Source organism: Conger conger, chromosome 14, assembly GCF_963514075.1.
Source record: "Conger conger chromosome 14, fConCon1.1, whole genome shotgun sequence".
NCBI classification, from domain to species: domain Eukaryota; kingdom Metazoa; phylum Chordata; class Actinopteri; order Anguilliformes; family Congridae; genus Conger; species Conger conger.
In genome coordinates, this window is record NC_083773.1 from 21,546,669 (window position 1) to 21,567,765 (window position 21,097).

At 42.0% G+C, this 21,097-nt stretch overlaps 1 protein-coding gene across 1 annotated transcript in view; it reads left to right on the forward strand.

Moving 5' to 3' along the window:
- Nucleotides 1-21,097, forward strand: part of LOC133110551 (von Willebrand factor A domain-containing protein 5B1-like) — a 36,515-nt gene that overhangs the window by 2,615 nt on the left and 12,803 nt on the right. Inside the window, exons 2-14 of the mRNA XM_061220740.1 lie at nucleotides 3,530-3,699; nucleotides 4,609-4,770; nucleotides 5,130-5,349; nucleotides 5,991-6,145; nucleotides 7,696-7,827; nucleotides 8,414-8,538; nucleotides 11,388-11,564; nucleotides 12,965-13,075; nucleotides 14,554-14,756; nucleotides 15,392-15,506; nucleotides 17,385-17,570; nucleotides 19,564-19,765; nucleotides 20,136-20,326. Of these exons, the coding sequence (XP_061076724.1) occupies nucleotides 3,561-3,699; nucleotides 4,609-4,770; nucleotides 5,130-5,349; nucleotides 5,991-6,145; nucleotides 7,696-7,827; nucleotides 8,414-8,538; nucleotides 11,388-11,564; nucleotides 12,965-13,075; nucleotides 14,554-14,756; nucleotides 15,392-15,506; nucleotides 17,385-17,570; nucleotides 19,564-19,765; nucleotides 20,136-20,326 (2,118 nt within the window). The 5' untranslated portion in view covers nucleotides 3,530-3,560. The remainder of the gene's footprint in view (nucleotides 1-3,529; nucleotides 3,700-4,608; nucleotides 4,771-5,129; nucleotides 5,350-5,990; nucleotides 6,146-7,695; nucleotides 7,828-8,413; nucleotides 8,539-11,387; nucleotides 11,565-12,964; nucleotides 13,076-14,553; nucleotides 14,757-15,391; nucleotides 15,507-17,384; nucleotides 17,571-19,563; nucleotides 19,766-20,135; nucleotides 20,327-21,097) is intronic.

The following is a 21,097-nucleotide window of genomic DNA, read 5'->3' on the forward strand; positions in this document are numbered from 1 at the left end:
GGCCTTTAACCCCACATTTCTCCAGGGGAGGATTGTCCCCTGCTTAGTCTCATGAACTGTAAGTAGCTTTGGATAATAGCGTCAGCTAAATAACACATTTTTATCATTATTAGTCTAAATATAAGATTAAAATACTGGTTAAGAGTCCGTGGTTCTGCAGTGAGCTCGACTGCTCCTTCCCCACAGCCTGCATGCAGTACATCACGCCCGGCTGTAGGATTAGCATGACAATGGCTGCCATTGGTGGCAGCCTTGTCTTTCATGGCCTCTCTCCCCAGCTTTGCGCCTTTGATGTTGTGCTGGCGCTCTCCAGCAGCCTCTCATTGTAGCGAGTGTTTACAGGGAGGGCTCGACAAACACAAGGCACCAGGTGCAATGTTGCTCCCAGGCAACTCCTCCAAACTAACACCTAATATTCGCTCACTGTCTCTGCCTGTAACGGCGTGGCAGTGTCACACCACTTTTCACAGGAAGATTTGTGCCCCAAAGTGCAAGTAGATGGAAATACTGCAGCAGCTGCACTCCAAATCCCCCAAAATACAGTTTTTTACAATCGTTTTCACACTTGTCTCAATACCATGTCCTCTTTTTCAAAACTCTTCACACAGTGTGCTTTTGAAACACACACCTGAGCACAGTCAGTTAACCTTTGATGCAAAATGCACTTCAACCACCAAAACACATTCATACTTCACCCAAAAGTGACTCATGCTGCCATAACTATAGCATATGCTTTCTCCCATAAGACTACTTTGTCACTCAATGTTCAATGAACTACAAAACAAAAACAACTTGGAGCATTGCTAAATACATATATTATGTGTTTCCCTTTCCTCTATTTTTGCATCCACAAATATTTCAAGCCAAGCAGCTAAAGAAACTTTTGATCTGTTGGTTTGCCTCTCACAATGGATCATGACTGAGTGTGATAAATTTACAGTGAACTGTAAACGAATGAATGTTTTACTATATTGGAAACCCAGAATAACAATTTTTACTTTGTAATGTAAAACAATATATGATAAAGAAACAAATCACAAAAGCAACAGTATTTTTCAGAGGGTTTACAGTATTTTGACATTTGTTCTCACAGTGCAATATACTGTAATTCAGAAAAGAAAAATACAATACAATCAATTACTCAAAATACATTACAATCAATAACAAATACATCCCAAAAAGCAATATTTTCACTATATACAGTAATTCGCACATATATTGTCTGCCTATCAGTATCAGAAGTCTACTTTTGGCCTGGCCCATCCATCCTGTCCTTTGCATTTGGCCATAGATTTTCATCAACATCACTCCGAATGTTATCTCTTGCTATACACCGAGGAAAACATCTTTTTGCGTGCCTTATCCAGCCCTGGATGTGTTCCACTGTTATGAAATGTGCATGTATATAGGGTAAATATAGATGTAGTTGTCACTGAAGAGATTTTTCCACTATTACTGTATATGTACTATTGAAACACCTGGCTGTCATTTCAGTGAACAACCTACCCAGGTGTTTGTTGATTGTGCCCCGTTACCACATATACAAAAGGGGCCACCTTTGGATTGGCATTTGCATTCTTTAGCCTTGGTGGGGAAAATGGATGCAGCCAGAGGCAGAGGAAGAAGACTTTGCGGAAGAGCAAGAACAGTTGTGTCTGATGAAATCAGAGCCACAGTCATTGATCATGTGGTAAATCATGGTCTGTCCCTGAGGGAAGCAGGTTGAGGGTTCAACCAAACTTCTCTAGATCCACAGTGGCTTCAATAGTGAGGATTTTCAGGCAAATCGGAATTACAGTATATTGCACTGTGAGAACAAATGTCAAAATACTGTAAACCCTCTGAAGAACACTGTTGCTTTTGTGATTTGTTTCTTTATCATATATTGTTTTACATTACACAATAAAAATTGTTATTCTGGGTTTCCAATATAGTCAAACATTCATTCATTTACAGTTCACTGTAAATTTACCACACTCAGTCATGACATCTATTGTGAGAGGCAAACCAACAGATCAAAAGTTTCTTTAGCTGCTTGGCTTGAAATATTTGTGGATGCAAAAATAGAGGAAAGGGAAACACATAATATATGTATTTAGCAATGCTCCAAGTTGTTTGTGTTTTGTAGTTCATTGAACATTGAACATTGAACATTTACCATTTACCATAACATTGAGTGACAAACTAGTCTTATGGGAGAAAGCATATGCTATAGTTATGGCAGCATGAGTCACTTTTGGGTGACATATTAAGTGTTTTGGTGATGGAAGTGCATTTTGCACCAAAGGTTAACTGATGTGCTCAGGTGAGTGTTTCAAAAGCACACTGTGTGAAGAGTTTTGAAAAAGTGTGAAAACGATTGCAAAAAACTGTAAGATATGATCTCTGTTGCTGCTAAGCAAGACAAAAATATTGCCAATGAGGCGAGATCGTTTGACTCATTTCAAGATTTGCCAATGGGGTAAGAAATTACTAAAACAAGCTGCTGTTTTCAACTTGAGAGAAAAATAATAATACAATTTTAAATATTATTACAAGACTGAAGTACTTTTTTTAAATTGTGGTAATGGGAGTGGATCCCCCCTAATCTTGATCTCTCATTTTGTCTTTTTAAGCTTATTTACAGCACACATTGTCCCAGAAAATATGCAATCTGCCTTTGTTTTTGCTTCTTTCAAAATCTGTCACACTTGAGTCAAGCACTGAATAGCTGTTCTTTTATGTGAAACAACAAAACTTATCAACAGACATTGCTGGCATAGTTTTAGTAACAGAGCTTATGCCCTGTGAACTTAGATACTGATAACGAGAGCTGAGAAAAGAGCCTCTTGGGTAGCATTAACACTCATTCCCTGGCTTGTGTCAAATCCTGGCCATTCCTATGCCAACTGTGGCAGGGAGTTCCATGGAAAAATGCACAGTTATTCCACAATATCGCCCAGGGATGGAGAGCTTTAGTGGGCAGGACATTTTCTGCTGAGTGCAAACATATGGCCTTAGAAGATATGAAGTGCATGCTGGTCTATGATGCTGTTAATTGACAGAGCAAAGGTTAATCAGACGGAAAGGACAGGCCAGCAAATATGCTTGGCCATTCAAAATCAAGAGGAAGGGGAAGAAAATAGATGGCATATAAAACAGAGAGCACAGTAACACCAGTCTGCAATGTACACTCTCAGAAATAAAGGTACAGTGGAGGTACATTTCAGTTCTTTAAGGAACACATTTCCCAAATGTACCCTGAAAGGTACAACAATGCTCTTTGGGAACTAATAAGTACCTTATAAAAGGCAAAAAGCTATAGGGTAGCACCCCAATGACAAGCACTGTACCTTTTTTTCTCAGAGTGTAGCAGACTTGGGAAATGGGCTGCAAATGCATATCAATGAGGCGAACACCAATGATGTCATCATCATCAGTAAAGTATTGTCCTTTTGCACTTACTAACAAGTTAAAATGTCAGTGACATGGAAGTGAATCACAAAGACTCTGTATTCCTGATACGTGTCTTTGCTCTTTCTTACACGAGTACTTGAAGGAGGGCAGGCTTAAAGAGCACCATGCCAGGCCTGATCAACAAAGCTAAACGGAGCGTCCTGCCACTCAGCATCTCTGATATTACTTCCTGTGTCAGAGGTTACACCCTGGCTATGACCGCCTCCTTGACCTATAACAACATCGAGGACCATCCCATTGAAGGTGAGAAGGATGTACGGTTGTTAGCCCAGGGTGGTGTGGTGTGTGAATTATCAGTGTAAACGCAAACAGCACTGTAATGTCTACCCCTGCCATTGCATAGGCCTCAAATCAAACCATCCTTCAGGAGATGGCAGTGCTACAAAGAGGGATCTGCTAAATCTGGGTCCACAGGCTCTCCATCACCCAACCCTCCCAACCCACTAAACTCTCAGACAATTTAGTCCTTCTGAAAAGCCAAACATTAAACTTTATTTTCTCCTTGTGTGGGACGAGAGTCATTACGCTGGAAAGGCAGGCTCTGGGAGAAAGATTGTGGACTCCAAGCCCCTGATTTTATATCTCCCCTGTGCCTTGAAATGGCATCTGAAGGGCCGATCAGCATGACTGATTAGATATGCTTGGCTTGCGTGTCTGCCCTGGGTGATCTGCGTCTGGGCCAGCTCTGATAAAAGCATATTGCATTGGGATCTGGAAGCAGAGTCGGCCTGCTGGCTTATTGCCTCTCGGTAGCAAACTGCCATGAGGGCGGCTTCTTTTGGGGTCTTGCCCAGTTGCCCCTACTCTATATTCAGGCTCAGTAGCATTGATTTAGGCCTCCAACGCTTGTATGATACGTGTGGTTATGAGCCCACCCACCGCCACAGAAATTGAATTGCCCAACAAACAGCCGAAACATGTCTGACTATGGCCAAAAACTGTTGGTGCTGCATTGAAAGTCTTCTTATTCTCTTCCCTTCTGCCACTGGATCCTGGGCTTCCTTGATATTTGTGTGGATCTTGTGGTTGCTGGGGTCATTGCTGTGTGGGGTGTTTATACTATGGGGGGGGGGGTTAATCTAGAGGTGACATATTGGCATCTGACCTGTGACCTGTGTGAAATTGAGACGTGACCCTGGACCCTCTCTCCAGGTCTCTTTGTTTACCCCCTGGAGGAGTGCTCTACAGTAGTGGGCTTTGAGGCTGTGGTTGCCAGTCAGGTCATCACCATTCAAATCAAAGACAAGGCCAAGATCGACGACTGCTACTTTGACTGCTGCACAGTGGCTAATGGAGCCTTAAGGACCGGCAGTGGTAAGGACGAGTGGAAAACCATTTTACACTTCATAATGATTTTTATATTTTTACGGTGTATAGTTGTATGTAATTTGTCATTTTCATTCAGTGTTTGGATGTTTTTGATGTCCAGTGGACATCAGATCTGTTTAAAACAATTAGTCATTGGAAGCTTCCAACAAATGTGAATTCGTGGTTTTGCATTTCCTGTAAATTTGTATTTAAGCTTTAAGTTAATCTGGTAAATGGTACTAGAACCCGAAGTGTAAAAGCTATACGCAGAATATGGCATACTATCAGTAAGAGAAGCTTGAATGTTGCCATTGGTTGTAGAGTTGAATGGGTGGATTCTAACTGCAGTTGGATTCGTACTGCAGGTCGCATTGTGTTGGATGAAGACTTTGAGCGCACTGTGCTGGTGGTGAACCTTGGGCTCATTCCTCCCTTGGAGACAGTCACAGTGCTGGTCAGCACATCCTCTGAGCTGGCCACCCTCCCCAACGGGGCTGTCATGGTGACGTCCCCAAAAGTGTGCACCCCAAAAGTACAGCAGTCCATCAACGAGGAGCATGGTTTCTCACCAAAACTGGCTGGAGCGTAAGTGTCCACATGTAAACCGCATAGTGAATCTAATTATAGCCACACGCAGTACTTTTTCCTCGCTGCTAAAATATGCTTTTCAGCTCTGTTATGCCAGTAACCTAACTGTGGGGTTATTTATCTAAATCTACGTAAATTAACAAGTAATTAATTAATTTGAAATCCAACTAAAAAGCTAAACTATCACAGGATAATATTTATTGATAGGATTTGAGACCATATAAGAACCCATTGTTATAGACACCTGATAGCAAAAAAACGTAAGTGAAGAAATTGCAGTAAATGCCTGGATTTAAGCAATGCATTGGTGAATGATGGGTGAGTGATTGGATGGACACATGTAAAGATGGTGGGGTATATTGCCCATTCTGTTGGTGTGTGTGCAGATTGCAGACCTGGGCTCAAATAGTACTTGTTTTGGATTCAAATACTTTTCTGCATTTGTCTAAGCATGCCTTGGAACAAATGAAATGATCCCAGAAGTGTAATCCCTGCCCATCTGCTCCTCGCAGACTCAACGCTTGCACCAAGCAAGATCAGCAGAGTGCAGAAAAGTATTTGAATCCTAAACGAATGCTATTTGAACCCAGGTGTGGTAGATTACTGATGCCAGCATTAATTCCTGTCTCTCTGCTCAGGAAGGACAGGCACCACTGTGCTTTAGGTCCACATGACCCCACCGCTGCCTCCAGCCCTCTGTGCCTGGCCTGGCTGCTGGAGAACCAGCCTGTTAACTCCATCGACTATGACTTCAACTTCCAGCTGGACATCCGTGGGCCCTGCCTCCTGGCCGGTCAGGCACTCCGTCCAAAATAATTAATCTCTTCCCAGAACATTCACCCCGTATAAGAATATATAGGTTTTACTCTAGTTTGCCAATACTCATTGGATTGTTCCATTAGGTAGAAAACTTGCATGCCGCAAAATATTCAAGAGAAGTCAATTGGAAAGGAGTTTTGAAGAAGGCAAGCTAGCAAGATAATCTTTTATTTTATTCAATCATTGTGCTGCAAGAAAATTATCTTGAGATTTTAGCGGTATGTGAGTTTTCTACCCAATGCTCTGATACTTTCTTAAACAATGTACACTACCACGTCAACCTTTGAAAACATTCTATGATCTAAGGCACAGCTCCTGGCCACATTTCTCCAGTCACTGGTAGTATTGTTGCAATGGCTTGTAGCAATATCATCTATGTGTTATCTCTTTGAACCATTTCATTACATTGCAGTGAAATTAAAAATGTAGTCTAATTGACATCATCCAATCACATCAATCAATAAATCAATCCATGCTAACTTTATTGTGGATGTCTTATCACAAAATGATACAAACAGATGGATAGCTATTTGTGCCTCTTGTTCCCTGGCAACAACCAACCACATCTAATATTTTGAATGCTATTGCAGTCTGTAGCTTCTTATTGAACTTGTATCATATGCACTCTCAGAAATAAGGGCACGGTGTAGATACATTTTTGTGCTTTATGGAAAGAAATTCCCAAATGTGCAATAATATTCAGTTTGGGTAGTAATGAGTACATTCTCCAAGAAAAACAGTACAGATTAATTATACATTGCTGGCTAAACGTACAATTTATATATGTATACAGCAAGCTACCACCCCAGTGACAAGCATTTGTACCTTTTTAGGCCGTTTTCATGCCTTTCTTTCTGAGACTGTTAATTTAAATTCATATCACACTGTCAAAATTTTCACATTCACTTAAAAATAATCTGTTCACATTTACATGCTATAACTGCTGCCTGTAGTTTGTGTGTTGGCATTGTGTATTTGGGAAGGCTCACAGGGTGTGTGTTGTAGTTTGTGTGTTGGCATTGTGTATTTGGGAAGGCTCACAGGGTGTGTGTTGTAGTTTGTGCGTTGGTATTGTGTATTTGGGAAGGCTCACAGGGTGTGTGGTGTAGTTTGTGTGTTGGCATTGTGTATTTGGGAAGGCTCACATGGTGTGTGTTGTAGTTTTTGCGTTGGTATTGTGTATTTGGGAAGGCTCACATGGTGTGTGTTGTAGTTTGTGCGTTGGTATTGTGTATTTGGGAAGGCTCACAGGGTGTGTGTTGTAGTTTGTGTGTTGGTATTGTGTATTTGGGAAGGCTCACATGGTGTGTGTTGTAGTTTGTGCGTTGGTATTGTGTATTTGGGAAGGCTCACAGGGTGTGTGTTGTAGTTTGTGTGTTGGTATTGTGTATTTGGGAAGGCTCACATGGTGTGTGTTGTAGTTTGTGCGTTGGTATTGTGTATTTGGGAAGGCTCACAGGGTGTGTGTTGTAGTTTGTGTGTTGGTATTGTGTATTTGGGAAGGCTCACAGGGTTTCTCTGCAGGAGTGGAGAGCCCCACACATGCCATCCGAGCCGATGCTGACCCCTCAGCCCGATCCGCCACCAGCATCGTCATCACCCTGGCGGACAAGTACACGTACGACTGCCCTGTGGAAATCCTCATCTACCCGAGTGGTGAGGGCCCCCGTGCTTCATAACCAACCACCCCCCTGCCCCAGCCCCCTGCCCCCCTCCCCTCCCCTCCCCTCCCATCTCCAGTGCTTTAATACCTGCATCAGCTAGAGCTTTACAAGAGCCGCCGCAAAGCCATCTATTTAAAGCCCTGGCGAGAGAAAAATAAATGCACTCGGCGAAGAAGTGATACAATAAGAACCATCACATCTCATAATTCACTTATCAGGTGCACTGTTTGCCCCTGTCTCTGGGGAGCTGGGGTTTTAGAGCTGAGCAGACTGGCTTCTCTCCTGCATCCAATCAAAATCCCCCCAGGAGAGGGGATTCTACCCTCTGATCGGCTGCTTTTATGCTCCATCTGTTCCAGGTGTCTTGCGCAAAATATCTTAACAAGTGTTTTAGTCTTATAATGTGAATTTAAAAAAAAGATTGGCTTATTTTTTTGTTTGACTTTTCGATCTGATCAAAAGTCACGGATTGCAGAAGTGTTTCCACTTCAATTCAGTCCTGAAGCCGAACCTGATGTTAAAAACATTCGTGTTGCGGGGTGAACCTGCGTTGGCCTAATATTCCCCCCTGTTTCCAGAGCCGTTCCGGCCACACGTTCTCATCGAGGACGGTGACATGACCACTGAGGAGTACGAGGAACACCTAAAGGGGAAGAGCGATTACATCAGAGCGATGAAGCGTGACCCTGGCGACAGGAAGAAAGTGAGTGGTGTGGTGTGATGGGAATCCTGATAGACTTCCTGTCTGGGGCGGGCAGAACACAACCCAATGGAGCTCTCATCTGTTTCACATTTAAATTCACTTAACTCTTTAATACAGTGGGCAGGCATCTTCTGTTTTCCCCCATGTCTACTTTTAGTGGCAGAAAATGTATACTCAGTCACCACTTTATTAGGCTTGTTTTTTTAGACATATTGGTTTTCTCTGACTGTAGCCCATACACTTCAAGGTTGGACATGTTGTGTGTTCATATATGCTCTTCTGCATACCACTGTTGTAACGTGTGGTTAATTGAGTTGCTGTGGGCATTTTGGCTACAGAACTGCCTGTCACTGGATGATTTTAGTTTTTCCACACCATTCTCTGTAAACTGTTGACTGTTGTGCATGGATATCCCAGGAGATCAGCAGTTTCTGAGATACTCAAACCACCCTGTCTGGCTCCAGCAATCATTCCACAGTCAAAGTCACTTATATCACATTTCTTCCCCATTTTGATGGTTGATTAGTGTGAACAAAAATGGAACCTCTTGAGCTGCTGCCGCATGATCGGCTGATTAGATATTTACGTTAACAAGTGGTGTACAGGTCAACTAAGTGATCACTGAATGTATAAACACTTTTGAGAAGGTGGGGCCATGATATTTCTCAAATTAAATTATCATTACTTGGAAATTCAGTTTGCATATCTCTGGTTTGTAGTTTCAAGAATTCAATATAAATATTGTGGAATGCTATTCTACTAAAATATAAAATATAAAATATAGCAATACCAATGACTACCGATGCTCATGTATCATTATGAAGCATCAAACTGCAGATTACAGTAATAACTTACATGTACTACTGTAATTTTTTGTTAATGTATGTTTTGTGTTTCCTTGAATGCATGGGTCCCTTTACCTGATACAGATCCTTAGATCCTCCATTGTTTGGCAACTTACAGCAAGAGGTCTGGAGTAGGAGAAAAGAAAGGGAGAGCATTCACCCGTGAAACAGTTTCCATGGAAACTGCATAAAGGTCTCAGGTCTTCGGCACAGAGCTCCGCTCCCTATACCTGCATGTGCAATGATCAGGATGATTCTTTGTTCATTGGTCCCGGGGGCTTTGTTCGTTCTATCTTAAAGACAGAATTAGAAAGGGGAAAAGTCCCAATTAGCACATCACAAAGAAACAGTGTAAAAAAAGAACTATGTGCATGCCCGGTTGTTCCAGTAGGTGAATGCCACGTACACCAATGAAAAAAGTCTACTGAATACTTTAGCACTCTCAGAACTGACTTGAAAATTACTACATTTTCACGGTGCCTCTATTGTAGCACGTGAAAATTCTGTGTGCTTTATATTCAGCTAATAAAATGAATACATTTGTCCGCTTCATGTAAAACAGTATCATTGGTATATGTGAAGAAAAGGTTTGACGAGTACACACCTTTCAGGGCTGGTTCTGATTCCATGACGGGGCATGTGGAGATCTTACAGTTGTATGAGGACCGTCAGTGTGGGCCATGCTTATTCTTGGATTTGTGGCTATTTGGATGGTATTTTCCTTCTTCTTGGGATCCTGTGAAATTCTGAGGAACAGCCATTGACGATGTGTCCACACTGCTTGCTGAGTTGCTAGGATACACTGTGGCTTGACATGAAACTTGTTTACAGCTCTGATTTGATTAACCTTGATGTGGACATTTTGAGGTCCAGAAAAATAGTAACTGGTATTTTATATTTATTCTTTTATTTTGTATGGTAATGACGGTGATTACTTCTTCTTCTTCTGCTACTTACTACTACTACTACTGCTACTACTTACTTTCAATTTGTTGTAGTTTTACCAGGAGCATTAGAAGGAGCATCAGGACCACTTAGGTCGATAAGCAAATTCATCAACCATTAACCATATAGAATCAAAAAGAGTAATTCAAATATGTGTAAAATCATAATCAAAACAATTTAAAAGTGCTTTTCAATTGCACAGGAACATTACCTGTGGGAAAAGTTGTGGGCTATCATAGGAACTCTCTGTTGAAAGAAAGATACACTGTATGAAAGTAAATTGCCAGCATGAGATGGAGAGAAATGGAAAAGCAGCATTTGTTGGAGGCGGTGAAAGGCATTCCCATGGGTTTATTTTACTGTGTGGAGACAACAGCTCATAAATGAAGTGAAGAGATGCAGGGGAAATACTGTGTGTCTGTTTCTCTGTCTGAGGATGATCCCTGAGACAAAAGGGGGAAGTGTGCAAAAGCGATTAACACTACGGCAAGAAATAACAGGCTGCGAAGAAGAAAAAAAAAGACAAGATTTAAGACTTGAGGACATTTTTAGAACAGAAGATCATATGTGGGCGGGAGTGGGTGGGGAGAACAGATCTAATAGCAGAAGATGGAGAGCAGTGGAGAGATAATTGCAAGGAATCGCAAGCTTATTTGCATTATTGATTATGGGCCCATCCCTGCCTTCAGATATGTGTGTATATACAGTGCAGTCCATAAGTATTCGGACAGTGACCCAAATTCGGCTTTTCGGCTCTGTAATCCAGTACATTAGACTTGAAAACAATGAAGATGAGGTTAAAGTAGAGACAGTCAGCTTTACTTTGTGGGTATTTACATCCATATCGTGTGAACCATGCAGGAATTACAGCCCTTTTTATACAGTATCCATGTCCAAATACTTACAGACTGCACTGTATATAGTTCCTCACAGTAGCATCTGAACCTTATTCTCTTCAATATACATTTTGGTTAAGCACACATTGCTATACCGTATGTCAGTCTAGCCATTCTGTAGATCTGGACGCTCGTGATGTGTTCATTTCTACCCTGAAAACAGGTGGAGGTCATACGCAAACGGCTCCACAAGGACATGCTCCACAACCCTGTGGCCATGCTCAACTTCTGCCCTGACCTGAAGGCCATGACCTCTGACCTGAAGGGAGTCCAGGGGGAGTTCATCTTCCTCATTGACCGCAGCGGGAGCATGAGCGGAGTCAACATCAGCCGAGTAAAGGTGACCGGCTGCCTGCGTCGTCATGTAGCTCTGGTGTAACAACCACACTTTTTGGAATCCATGCAGCAAACAGTTATCATTGAACGATTTTAAATGAACATTCCATTTAGTTTGCCACCAACGACCTTTTAATATAAATTGATGCAACTAATAATGCCAGATTTGTTGCTTACCCGTGATTTATTTTTCAAGGTAAGAACAAATATTACATTGATTTAAGTGTATTATAACAGCCAAATAATTGTCAACTTGCTCTCTTGGAATTTTCCCCATTCCAGCTGCCATTTTTGGTTCGCCAAGCACTACCTTTTCACACTGTTAGCTAACATTCGTGGCAAACAGAAAAAAGTTTTAATATGTTGCCGAACATTAGCTAACATTAGCTAATGTTTGCTGTCTTGAATGCACGTCAGATCATTTCAGCCTACAGTCTGCTACAGTCTGTTCTATTTTGCCTGGGTAACAAAACAACAAGCTAGTCAAGGCGCCAAGCTTTTCCATTTTTGATAAATGCTCTGGTCTTGGCAGGGATCTTTGGAGACAGGCTGAGGATACATCTTCAAAATGAAGACAGGCAGTTCCCTAAGTCGGATAAAAGCATTGGATGGTCAGGCTGACTTCTAGCCTAGATCTAAATCTAAATTTAGCTTGATGGCGGTTGGCTCACCTGGTCTGTGAGACATGACTGGGAACTGGCTTAAGCCTACTCTAAACGGGATCTCATCTTATGATGCTGTGCATTCCCCTTTGAAGGCATATTTTTCATGTTCTATGGCCTATTAAGGCCTATTGTCACAGATCAACTTGGAATATTCCTATTTACCTTTACAGAGAGCGAGAGAGACTGAAGGCCCTAATTTGTTTTTACAATTGTGAGAAATTATAAAGTATTTTCATTTGTTTTTTCATATTGTTTTTTGATGTCATAATTGGAAAAATTAGAGACTGTCACTGTCTGGTATCATTAGTTTGAGAAAAGAGCATGCTGAAATTCTAATGATAATTTATGACTTTGCTGCTTACAGTACAAGGGTCTTGGAGTGTCCATAGCTTCTCAATAAATCCATAAGCTTACATTCCTGGGGTACTGCTGAATTACACTCTACTTCCCTAATCAAGGCCTTGAATAGCTTCTACTGAATAATGATTACACGATGGGGGCAATAGTATTTATTTCTTAATCTGTCCCGTTATAATTGTTATCTACAGCATGTTTGGGATTCAGGCATATTATGCATAAAAACCTGAAATTGACTTTAATGACATACAGTACATACGTACCCATAAATCCCAGCCAGGTGAGCCTGTGTTGGCATTGTCATCTACGAAATACCTGTAATGTAATATACTGCGTGTAATATATGTACTATATGTAATGTCTGCTCCCCTCTAATTCTCAGGATGCCATGTTGGTGATTCTGAAGAGCCTCGTCCCTGCATGCATGTTCAATATCATAGGATTCGGCTCCACGTTCAAAAGCCTCTTCCCCTCCAGCCAGAGCTATGGTGAGGTATGAAAATGGATTTATCCCTGGGCCTGAAAGCACTCTCCCTGCTAAACTCAGGGCCTATCTGTACCAATCCCTGCTCTGCTGTCTCATCATGTGAACAGATTTTAAAAGTCATTATCTGTGTTGACATGGATATTTTTATTCAAGATCATTCAAATGTTTTCTAAATGGCAGAATCTTTTTTTATCATTTCCCATGGTATACAAAAGTGCTGATTAGACACTCTCAACCACATGAGACTTAAGTTAATCATAGATAAGCATTTTCTGACCTGTAAATTAAATGGGTGGTCCATCCTGAATTATACTAAATAGCATACATTATAATAGCTTGTCCCGACTTGTCCCAGTTGTATGCCAGTGAAAGGGTTGCTGGTTTGATCCCCCCCGGGGGTGTCGAAATGTCCCTGAGCAAGACACTTAATCCCCAAATGCTCCAGACGAGCTGGTCGGTACCTTGCATGGCAGGCAATTGGTATTGATATGTGAATTGGTGAATGAGAAGCATCAATTGTACAGCGCTTTGGATAAAGGCGCTATATATAATGCCAACCATTTACCATTTATCATTTACCATATTATATCTTAGTTTCCCAAATGACCAAATGTGCATGTGTGTGTTTTCTTTCTTAGATTTTAATTCAGATATGCAAACAAAGCTAAAAGCAGCTGAACACAGGGAATAGATGCAGTTCCAGCTCAAGGTTTCTGCAGTTGATCATGCAGCTGGTATCCTCCAGTCAAAAGTATCATAATTAGATACGCAGCTCAGTGAGAAATTGTTAATACGACTTGTACAAAGAGAAAATGGTGATGTGAATCACATAAATGAATTGCCTGCCAATTGCCATAATTGATCATTCTAAGAACTGTCACTTTTCTTAATCAAACAAAAGTAACATACATTGTTTGAGACCTGCAGTCTTAGCTGTTACAAACTCTCACACTCAGAGATATTTAAATAGCTTCCCATTTAACTGTCTGAATTAAGTGAGAAACCCTGCCTTCAATGGATTGCTGTATATGAAATGAAAGAGCGGATGTCTCCTTAATTCACTTGTAAGGAAAGTAATGGTGACACAGAGGGGAACAAGGCCAAATGTGCAGAAGAGCTGGAAGTGTTGCTGCTAAATGCAATGAGGTGCTGCAGTCTTTTGGATTGACTTACCTCAGGAGGATGTCCGGTGTAAAATCCAGCTATGACCAGCTTGAAATGACCAGCTAACCAGCTGTTTCAAAACATAGCTTGAGCTGCTCAAACCATGTTGAGTCTGGAGCTGCTCTGAACTGGTCAACCAGCTACCAGCTGTTTCAAAACCTAGCTTGAGCTGATTATAATTTTAACGACAGATGCTCATTTTGAAAACACTTCTGGCAACGTAATATTATCCATCGCACGTTGAAATGAAAAGTGTAGGTTGCGTGAGTGTCGCGACACCACTGCTGTACCCACGCCCTCCCTCCTTTGCCATTTGCCAGGAGACCCTGGCCATAGCTTGCGAGCACATAAAGAAGATCCGAGCCGACATGGGCGGCACCAACGTCCTGGCTCCCCTGACCTGGATCCTGCAGCAGCCCCTGTACCGGGGTCACCCCCGGCTTCTCTTCCTGCTGACCGACGGGGCCGTCACCAACACGGGGAAGGTTATCGAGCTGGTGCGCTGCCACGCCCGCTACACCAGGTAGTGCACCCCCCATTCCTCCCATGTCATGGGGCTGTCTGTCTGTCAGAATGTAACAGACATTTACAGCACATTTGGGCCAATTGAAATATACAATATTTATATATCTGCAATTTATATATCTGTGAGTCCTAGTGGCTGGGTCTGCACTTGGCTTTACAAGTTTCCCGATGAACGCCTCTGGCTCTGTAAATCATCTTGGGCACCATTGTGATTTTGAATCTGCCCCAGCCCCACTTAAGAATGAACACACTTTCATAACGTTATTATGGGCAAGAAGTGTGGTCTGTCCGTGCAATTACTCGCATAATTATTTCAGTCACCTCGGCAACCCGCATGTGGACATTATTAGATTAACCACTCACGTGTTTGGCCCCAAACCACACATCACCACTGCCAGTCATGTTAAAGGTTACTTTTTTAAATCTGTGCTGTTCCTTTCACAGGTGCAAAGGTCAATTTCGGTTTGTGGTTCTTTTACGTATATTTTCATAACTGGTGTGCATTAATATGCATGCACGCCTTGATGGCAAACAAAACATTTTTGCTGATTAAAAATATTCCTCTGCTATCAAAACATTGTTTTGTGTTTTCCCTAGATTATAGACTGAGAGATGTTTATCTTGCCTTGGCAGGTGTTACTCTTTCGGGATTGGTCAGAATGCCTGCAGGAGACTTCTGATTGGCCTCTCTACTGTTTCCAAAGGAACTGCTGAATTTTTGGCAGAGGGCGAGAGACTACAGCCCAAGGTAATTGCATGTAATCACACAGATTTATCTTTTAGTACAGTTCAGGATGCCACATATGAAAGCCGTCACCCCATCACGCCGTCACCCAGTGCAAGGAACCTCGGTGTGGTGATGGACAGCAGACTGTCCCTCTCCGAGAACATTGTGGCGGTGACCCGGTCATGCAGGTTCTTCCTATACAACATACGGAGAATCCGCCCCTTTCTCACCCCCTACTCGACCCAGCTCCTGGTCCAAGCGATGGTTCTGTCCCGCCTGGACTACTGCAATTCCCTCTTGGCTGGCCTCCCAGTGTCTGCCATCAGACCCCTCCAACTCATCCAGAATGCAGCAGCTCGCCTGGTCTTCAACCTTCCCAAATACTCACACGTCACCCCCCTGCTTACTTCCCTCCACTGGCTGCCTGTCATCAAATTCAAAACATTGGTGCTAGCCTTCCAAGCAGTTAAAGGGTCTTCCCCAGCTTATCTACAAAAAATCATCAGACCCTACACCCCTGCCAGACCTCTTCGTTCAGCCTCCACAGGCCGCTTGGCACCTCCCCCTCTCCCAACCTCCACATCACGCTCACGACTACTGTCTGTTCTGGCTCCACGGTGGTGGAACGAACTCCCCGTTGAGGTCAGAACTGTAGAATCTCTCCCCACCTTCAAGCGCAAGCTGAAGACACACCTCTTCAAGCAGCACCTCTCCCCACCCCTCCCTACCTCCCTGTGAACCTTAATTGTTGTCTCTGTGACTTGCTTTGTGTATCGGTATTCTTAGTTGGCTAGGCAAGCAGTGTTTGGATAGTTAACTTTGGTCACTTTTGCTCTGTTTGTTTCTTTGTTCTCAAAAAAAAAGGCCCTCGTCCTTATCTTTGCTGTACAGGTAGCAATTGAAATTGTACTTCCCTCTAGGGTCTTTCAGCGAACTTATCCCTGGTTATGGGTATGCACTTTCTTGTACGTCGCTCTGGATAAGAGCGTCTGCCAAATGCCAATAATGTAATGTAATGTAATGAAAGGATTCCACATATGAAATCACATAGAGATTGTTTATGAACTCCATGGCGCCTTTTAAGAATTTGAGTATTACGCATTCGATGGTATTAAAATAAAAGAATAACAGGCCATTTTCCCTTCATCAGCACAGATAAAAGAGATCCTTTACTAACCTTGATTCTGTGCTGACCCTGCAAACAGGAATGTTTGTTCTTTCAACTAGGGCATTCTATTGTAAGAGTGAAAATCTGGGCACAGGTTTTAACCCTATTTTGATGGATTTATGTTGTATTGTAGATCTCACTGATTCATTTTCCATTTCGACCAATGGTTCTCGAGATGGCATTTGAAATCTGGCCTCTTGGGGCCAGTCTTTGTCTCTAAAAAGTACTTTGACCTTGAGGTTGACCCCCAAGAAAAGTGGGGGAACCATGCTTTTAAAAATGAAGATCCATGTTTTTCTTTGACTTTACATTAAAAACAAAATGATCATTGGATTCAACACCTCAGAATTGACACTTTGATGGTTTCCAATTGACCAATTATGAGGCATTTTCTGGCCTTTTTTTAAAGATGAAGATAATTCAAATGCCCGTATCTTGCAAACCACTTGTCCAAATGAAAATAAATCTTATTTGCTATGTTCTTGGCTCAGTGAGATCTACAATATACCTTACATCTAGCAAAATCCCTGACTTGGAATCATAACATGTCTCCAGATATTCACTCTTATAATAGAACGCCCCAAGTGCATGCACACATAATCCTATCATCATTGGCTATCATCACTGTGTGACAATATTGTAGTCCACAGATGAAACACCAGATTATGGAATATGCTGAGGGTTCAGTTACAGGTACATAGCATGCCGGTCCCTGTCTCCTATTTTGACAGATGATTAAATCACTTAAGAAGTCCATGGCCCCGGTTCTCAGTGACATCACCATCGAATGGCTGTTTCCTGAAACAAAGGAAGTGTTACTGTCCCCAGTAAGCTCCACCTACTTGTTTCCTGGAGACCATCTGATTGGCTACGGCGTGGTCTGCGACACTACAAGCTACTATCAAAATCCCAAGTCTGTGAGTAGAGGCATTCATTTACTGTACCATCATGCGCATTTTATTTTTATCATTTTCAACAAAAAGTTTAAACATTGGTTGTGAGCATCCATTAGTTGATTCAGTTATATAAGTACTTGGAAAGAAGCCAGATTTATCAGTTCCATCTGTTTATCTTATGCCTATTTGTTAATGCTTGAGAGCATCTTGATGTTCTCATATTTAAAATTCACATGTTTTAAATATATGATATAAATATAAATATTTCCTTCCAGTTTGAAAAAAATAGCTGCAAAATCCTGGCAGTATATTGAAGACTGATAAAATCTGGCAGACAGATAAGAACCTATGTCCAGCAATAATGGATTTTTCTGTCATAACTGATTAAAAATCCCATTTTCTGAATATTATTAAAAGCAATGTTTTATTAGATCTGAAACTTTGGACACATATTTCTCATACCACATTTTCCAATTTACTTTATCCGAGTCTACCATATTGGATTTTCTGAAGCTTTTAAAAATGGTGGTTCAAATTTTGACACAGTGATGAACTGCTCTAATAATTCAGGATCCTAGTCATTTCCCAAAAGTGTCCATCGGTGAACAAGCACTGCTGATTGCTTTGGGGACATGACAGAAGTAGCACAGCTCTTGCAGATAGATGAGTTCCCTTCTCTGAACATAATTAGTCGTTATAATGTTTTTGAGTTGGGTGGACATCAAGTATAATTGACTTGAAAGCTGATTCGAAGAAAATGGTTTGTGAGGCTGGAATGGTTGTCAGTGTATTGCTCAGATCATTCATTGTGACAATATATTGTTCAGTGTTGTCCCAAATTACTGGATATGTATATAGATTATTTTAAGAAATAATTGATAAAGTCAATAATTGCAAAATATGGAAGCAAAGCACTAAGATCGCCACTACACTGTGCCTCGTTGTATGAGTAAACATTTGATGTTGAACAAGGGAAATCAGATCTTTTCTTCTCATTAACTAACTGACATGCCACTCTCATCGTCCTTCAGCAGCCCTATTGTAGATGAACATATATGCTTGCCAAATGTCAGCATCCATAGTAAACTAGATATTGTGTGAGATATTTGGCGATGTTTGGTGCAACAAACGGGACAAACAGCGTGAAATGTAATATGCACATTCTGCTAATAGGGCGGCACGGATGGTGCAGTGAGTAGCACTGCCGCCTCACAGCAAGGAGGTCCTGGGTTCGAATCCCCGTCGGCTGGGGCCTCTCTGTGCGGAGTTTGCATGTTCTCCCCGTGTTTGCGTGGGTTTCCTCCGGGTACTCCGGTTTCCTCCCACAGTCCAATGACATGCAGGTTAGGCTGATTGGAGAGTCTAAATTGCCCACAGGTATGAGTATGAGTATGAGTATGAGTATGAGTATGAGTGTGTGTGTGAGTGAATGGTCTGTGTGCCCTCCGATGGACTGGCGACCTGTCCAGGGTGTATTCCTGCCTTTCGCCCAATGTATGCTGGGATAGGCTCCAGCCCCCCTGTGACCCTGTTCAGGATAAGCGGGTTAGGATAATGAATGAATTAATGAATGAACATTCTGCTGATCATAGTAGTCACAGTTCATATAAAGTAATGTTGAGAAATATTTCTGCCATATGCTGTTAATCTGCTTTCTAATTGTTCTTAATCGAAGGGAGTTAATTTGCTTCCTGTTAATAACATTGGCCATTGTGTCACGGCTTCCGTGATAGCTGTTTGCATTAAAGCTGCTAGGAATGTTTTATCCCAGCTCTAAGACACCTGATTCTATGAATTGAGGTCTTGTTTGAAGACCATGATTAGTTCATTTGTTGAATCAGGTGTCGATAGTGCTGGGCTAAAGCAAAAACCTGCACCCACACCAGCCCTTTGCTGGTGGAGATATATTTAGAAGTGTGACTGTGTGACCCAAAGGTCACAGAAATCTTGTGAATCTGGAAAATCGTTCAGCACAGAGAGGCACGTTTGACTGAGCCGACTTCTCATTTGTCAGGACAAGAGGAGACGCTACTGTTTGATGCGTGCGAACGGCTCCACTGGTTCGGTGTTTTACCAGTCCCAGGAGGAGGAGCCTGGGAAATTAGCTCCTGAGAGCCAATTAGCTCCAACGGTCGGTCAGGCCACGCCCCTTTGTGACACGTACCAGGAAGTGGTTATGGACGGCAAGCATATTTCCACAGAACAGGCTTCCATAGGTACTGTAGGTCTGAATATGTTCTTCTTCTGCTTCTGCCACTGTACAGTGGTTATGCTTTTTAACATGTATACTGTGAATCACAATTGTCTTCACATATTGATTTCTCTTTTCTTATTTCTTGCAGTTAAGTAAAATATAATAAAAAATATGCTTTCATCCTTCAGTCTACTTTAGTCTCTTTCGCTTCACTTATCTTCACCCGACATCTTGGTAAAATATCAGCTTAATTTAACCTGCATAATGTCTGGTATGAAGCCACCAGAAAATGTCATTTTCATATTAAATCGCTGTAATATGTTGCATTGATGCATTTTCAACAGGACGTCATATTAAGTTGCGGATGTGTTATGCTTTTTGCGTGGGTGCAGATGGTAAGACCTTGCCAAGATGGCGGGGGTACAGTACCAACCGGACCATGGATTATGGCCCCATGAAGAGGGTCCTCCCTCCCAGTGACCCAGGTTCAGTGACAGGGAAGACCACTGGAAGGAGATCCAATGTTCAGGAGCTCGCCAGCCAGCCCATCCCTGACCAGGGCACCCAGTGGACTGGGCAACAGGTGAGTCTGCTAACTAGACAACACAGAAAGAGTCTCTACATCAGGGCTCCCGGAAAGCTGGCATCTCCATAGCTGTTCCAACAGGCCCCCTGGAACTATGCCCTCAGTGTCCAATTTTACTGCCCATTTTCTCTCTCAGGTTCCAGAGTGACATGATCTGTTGATTTTTAGCTTCTGTCTAGAAAGTTCTAGATCAGGGCTGCCAAACCCTGTTCCTAGAGATGTACAGTCCTGTAGGTTCTCACTCCAACCCTAATACACCTCATTCTACAGCTAAAGATCTTGTTGAGATGTCATTTGTTAGAATACTAAAACCTGCAGGACAATAGATCTCCAGGACCAGCAATGAAGATCCCTGCTCTACATAAACCACAAACCTATAAAAATGTGATGGCCATGTCCGAAACAGCTTACTTGCCTATTATTGAGTATACAAACTTGTGTACTCAATAGTTGGCAAGTGCTCTGATTCAGACACAGGCACTGCTTGTTCCTGGTGTAACTGAATCTGTGAGTAAGAGGACAGTCTGGCATTGTGTCTTCCAGGAATAATGTGGGCTATTAGTCATCCTAAAAGGGAAACAAGCAGTTTAACAATAGTAAAAATATTCTGTGATCTATTATCCAACATAGTCCATTCAGAAATAATTCACATCAGGAAATTAAATGTCAGATCCTGAAAGCCTAAGAAAAAAGGCTATTTCTCTGTTTTTAAAAACAGCCCCCTCATTTTAAATACTATTAACAAACCGATTCTTCCCACAGAAATTT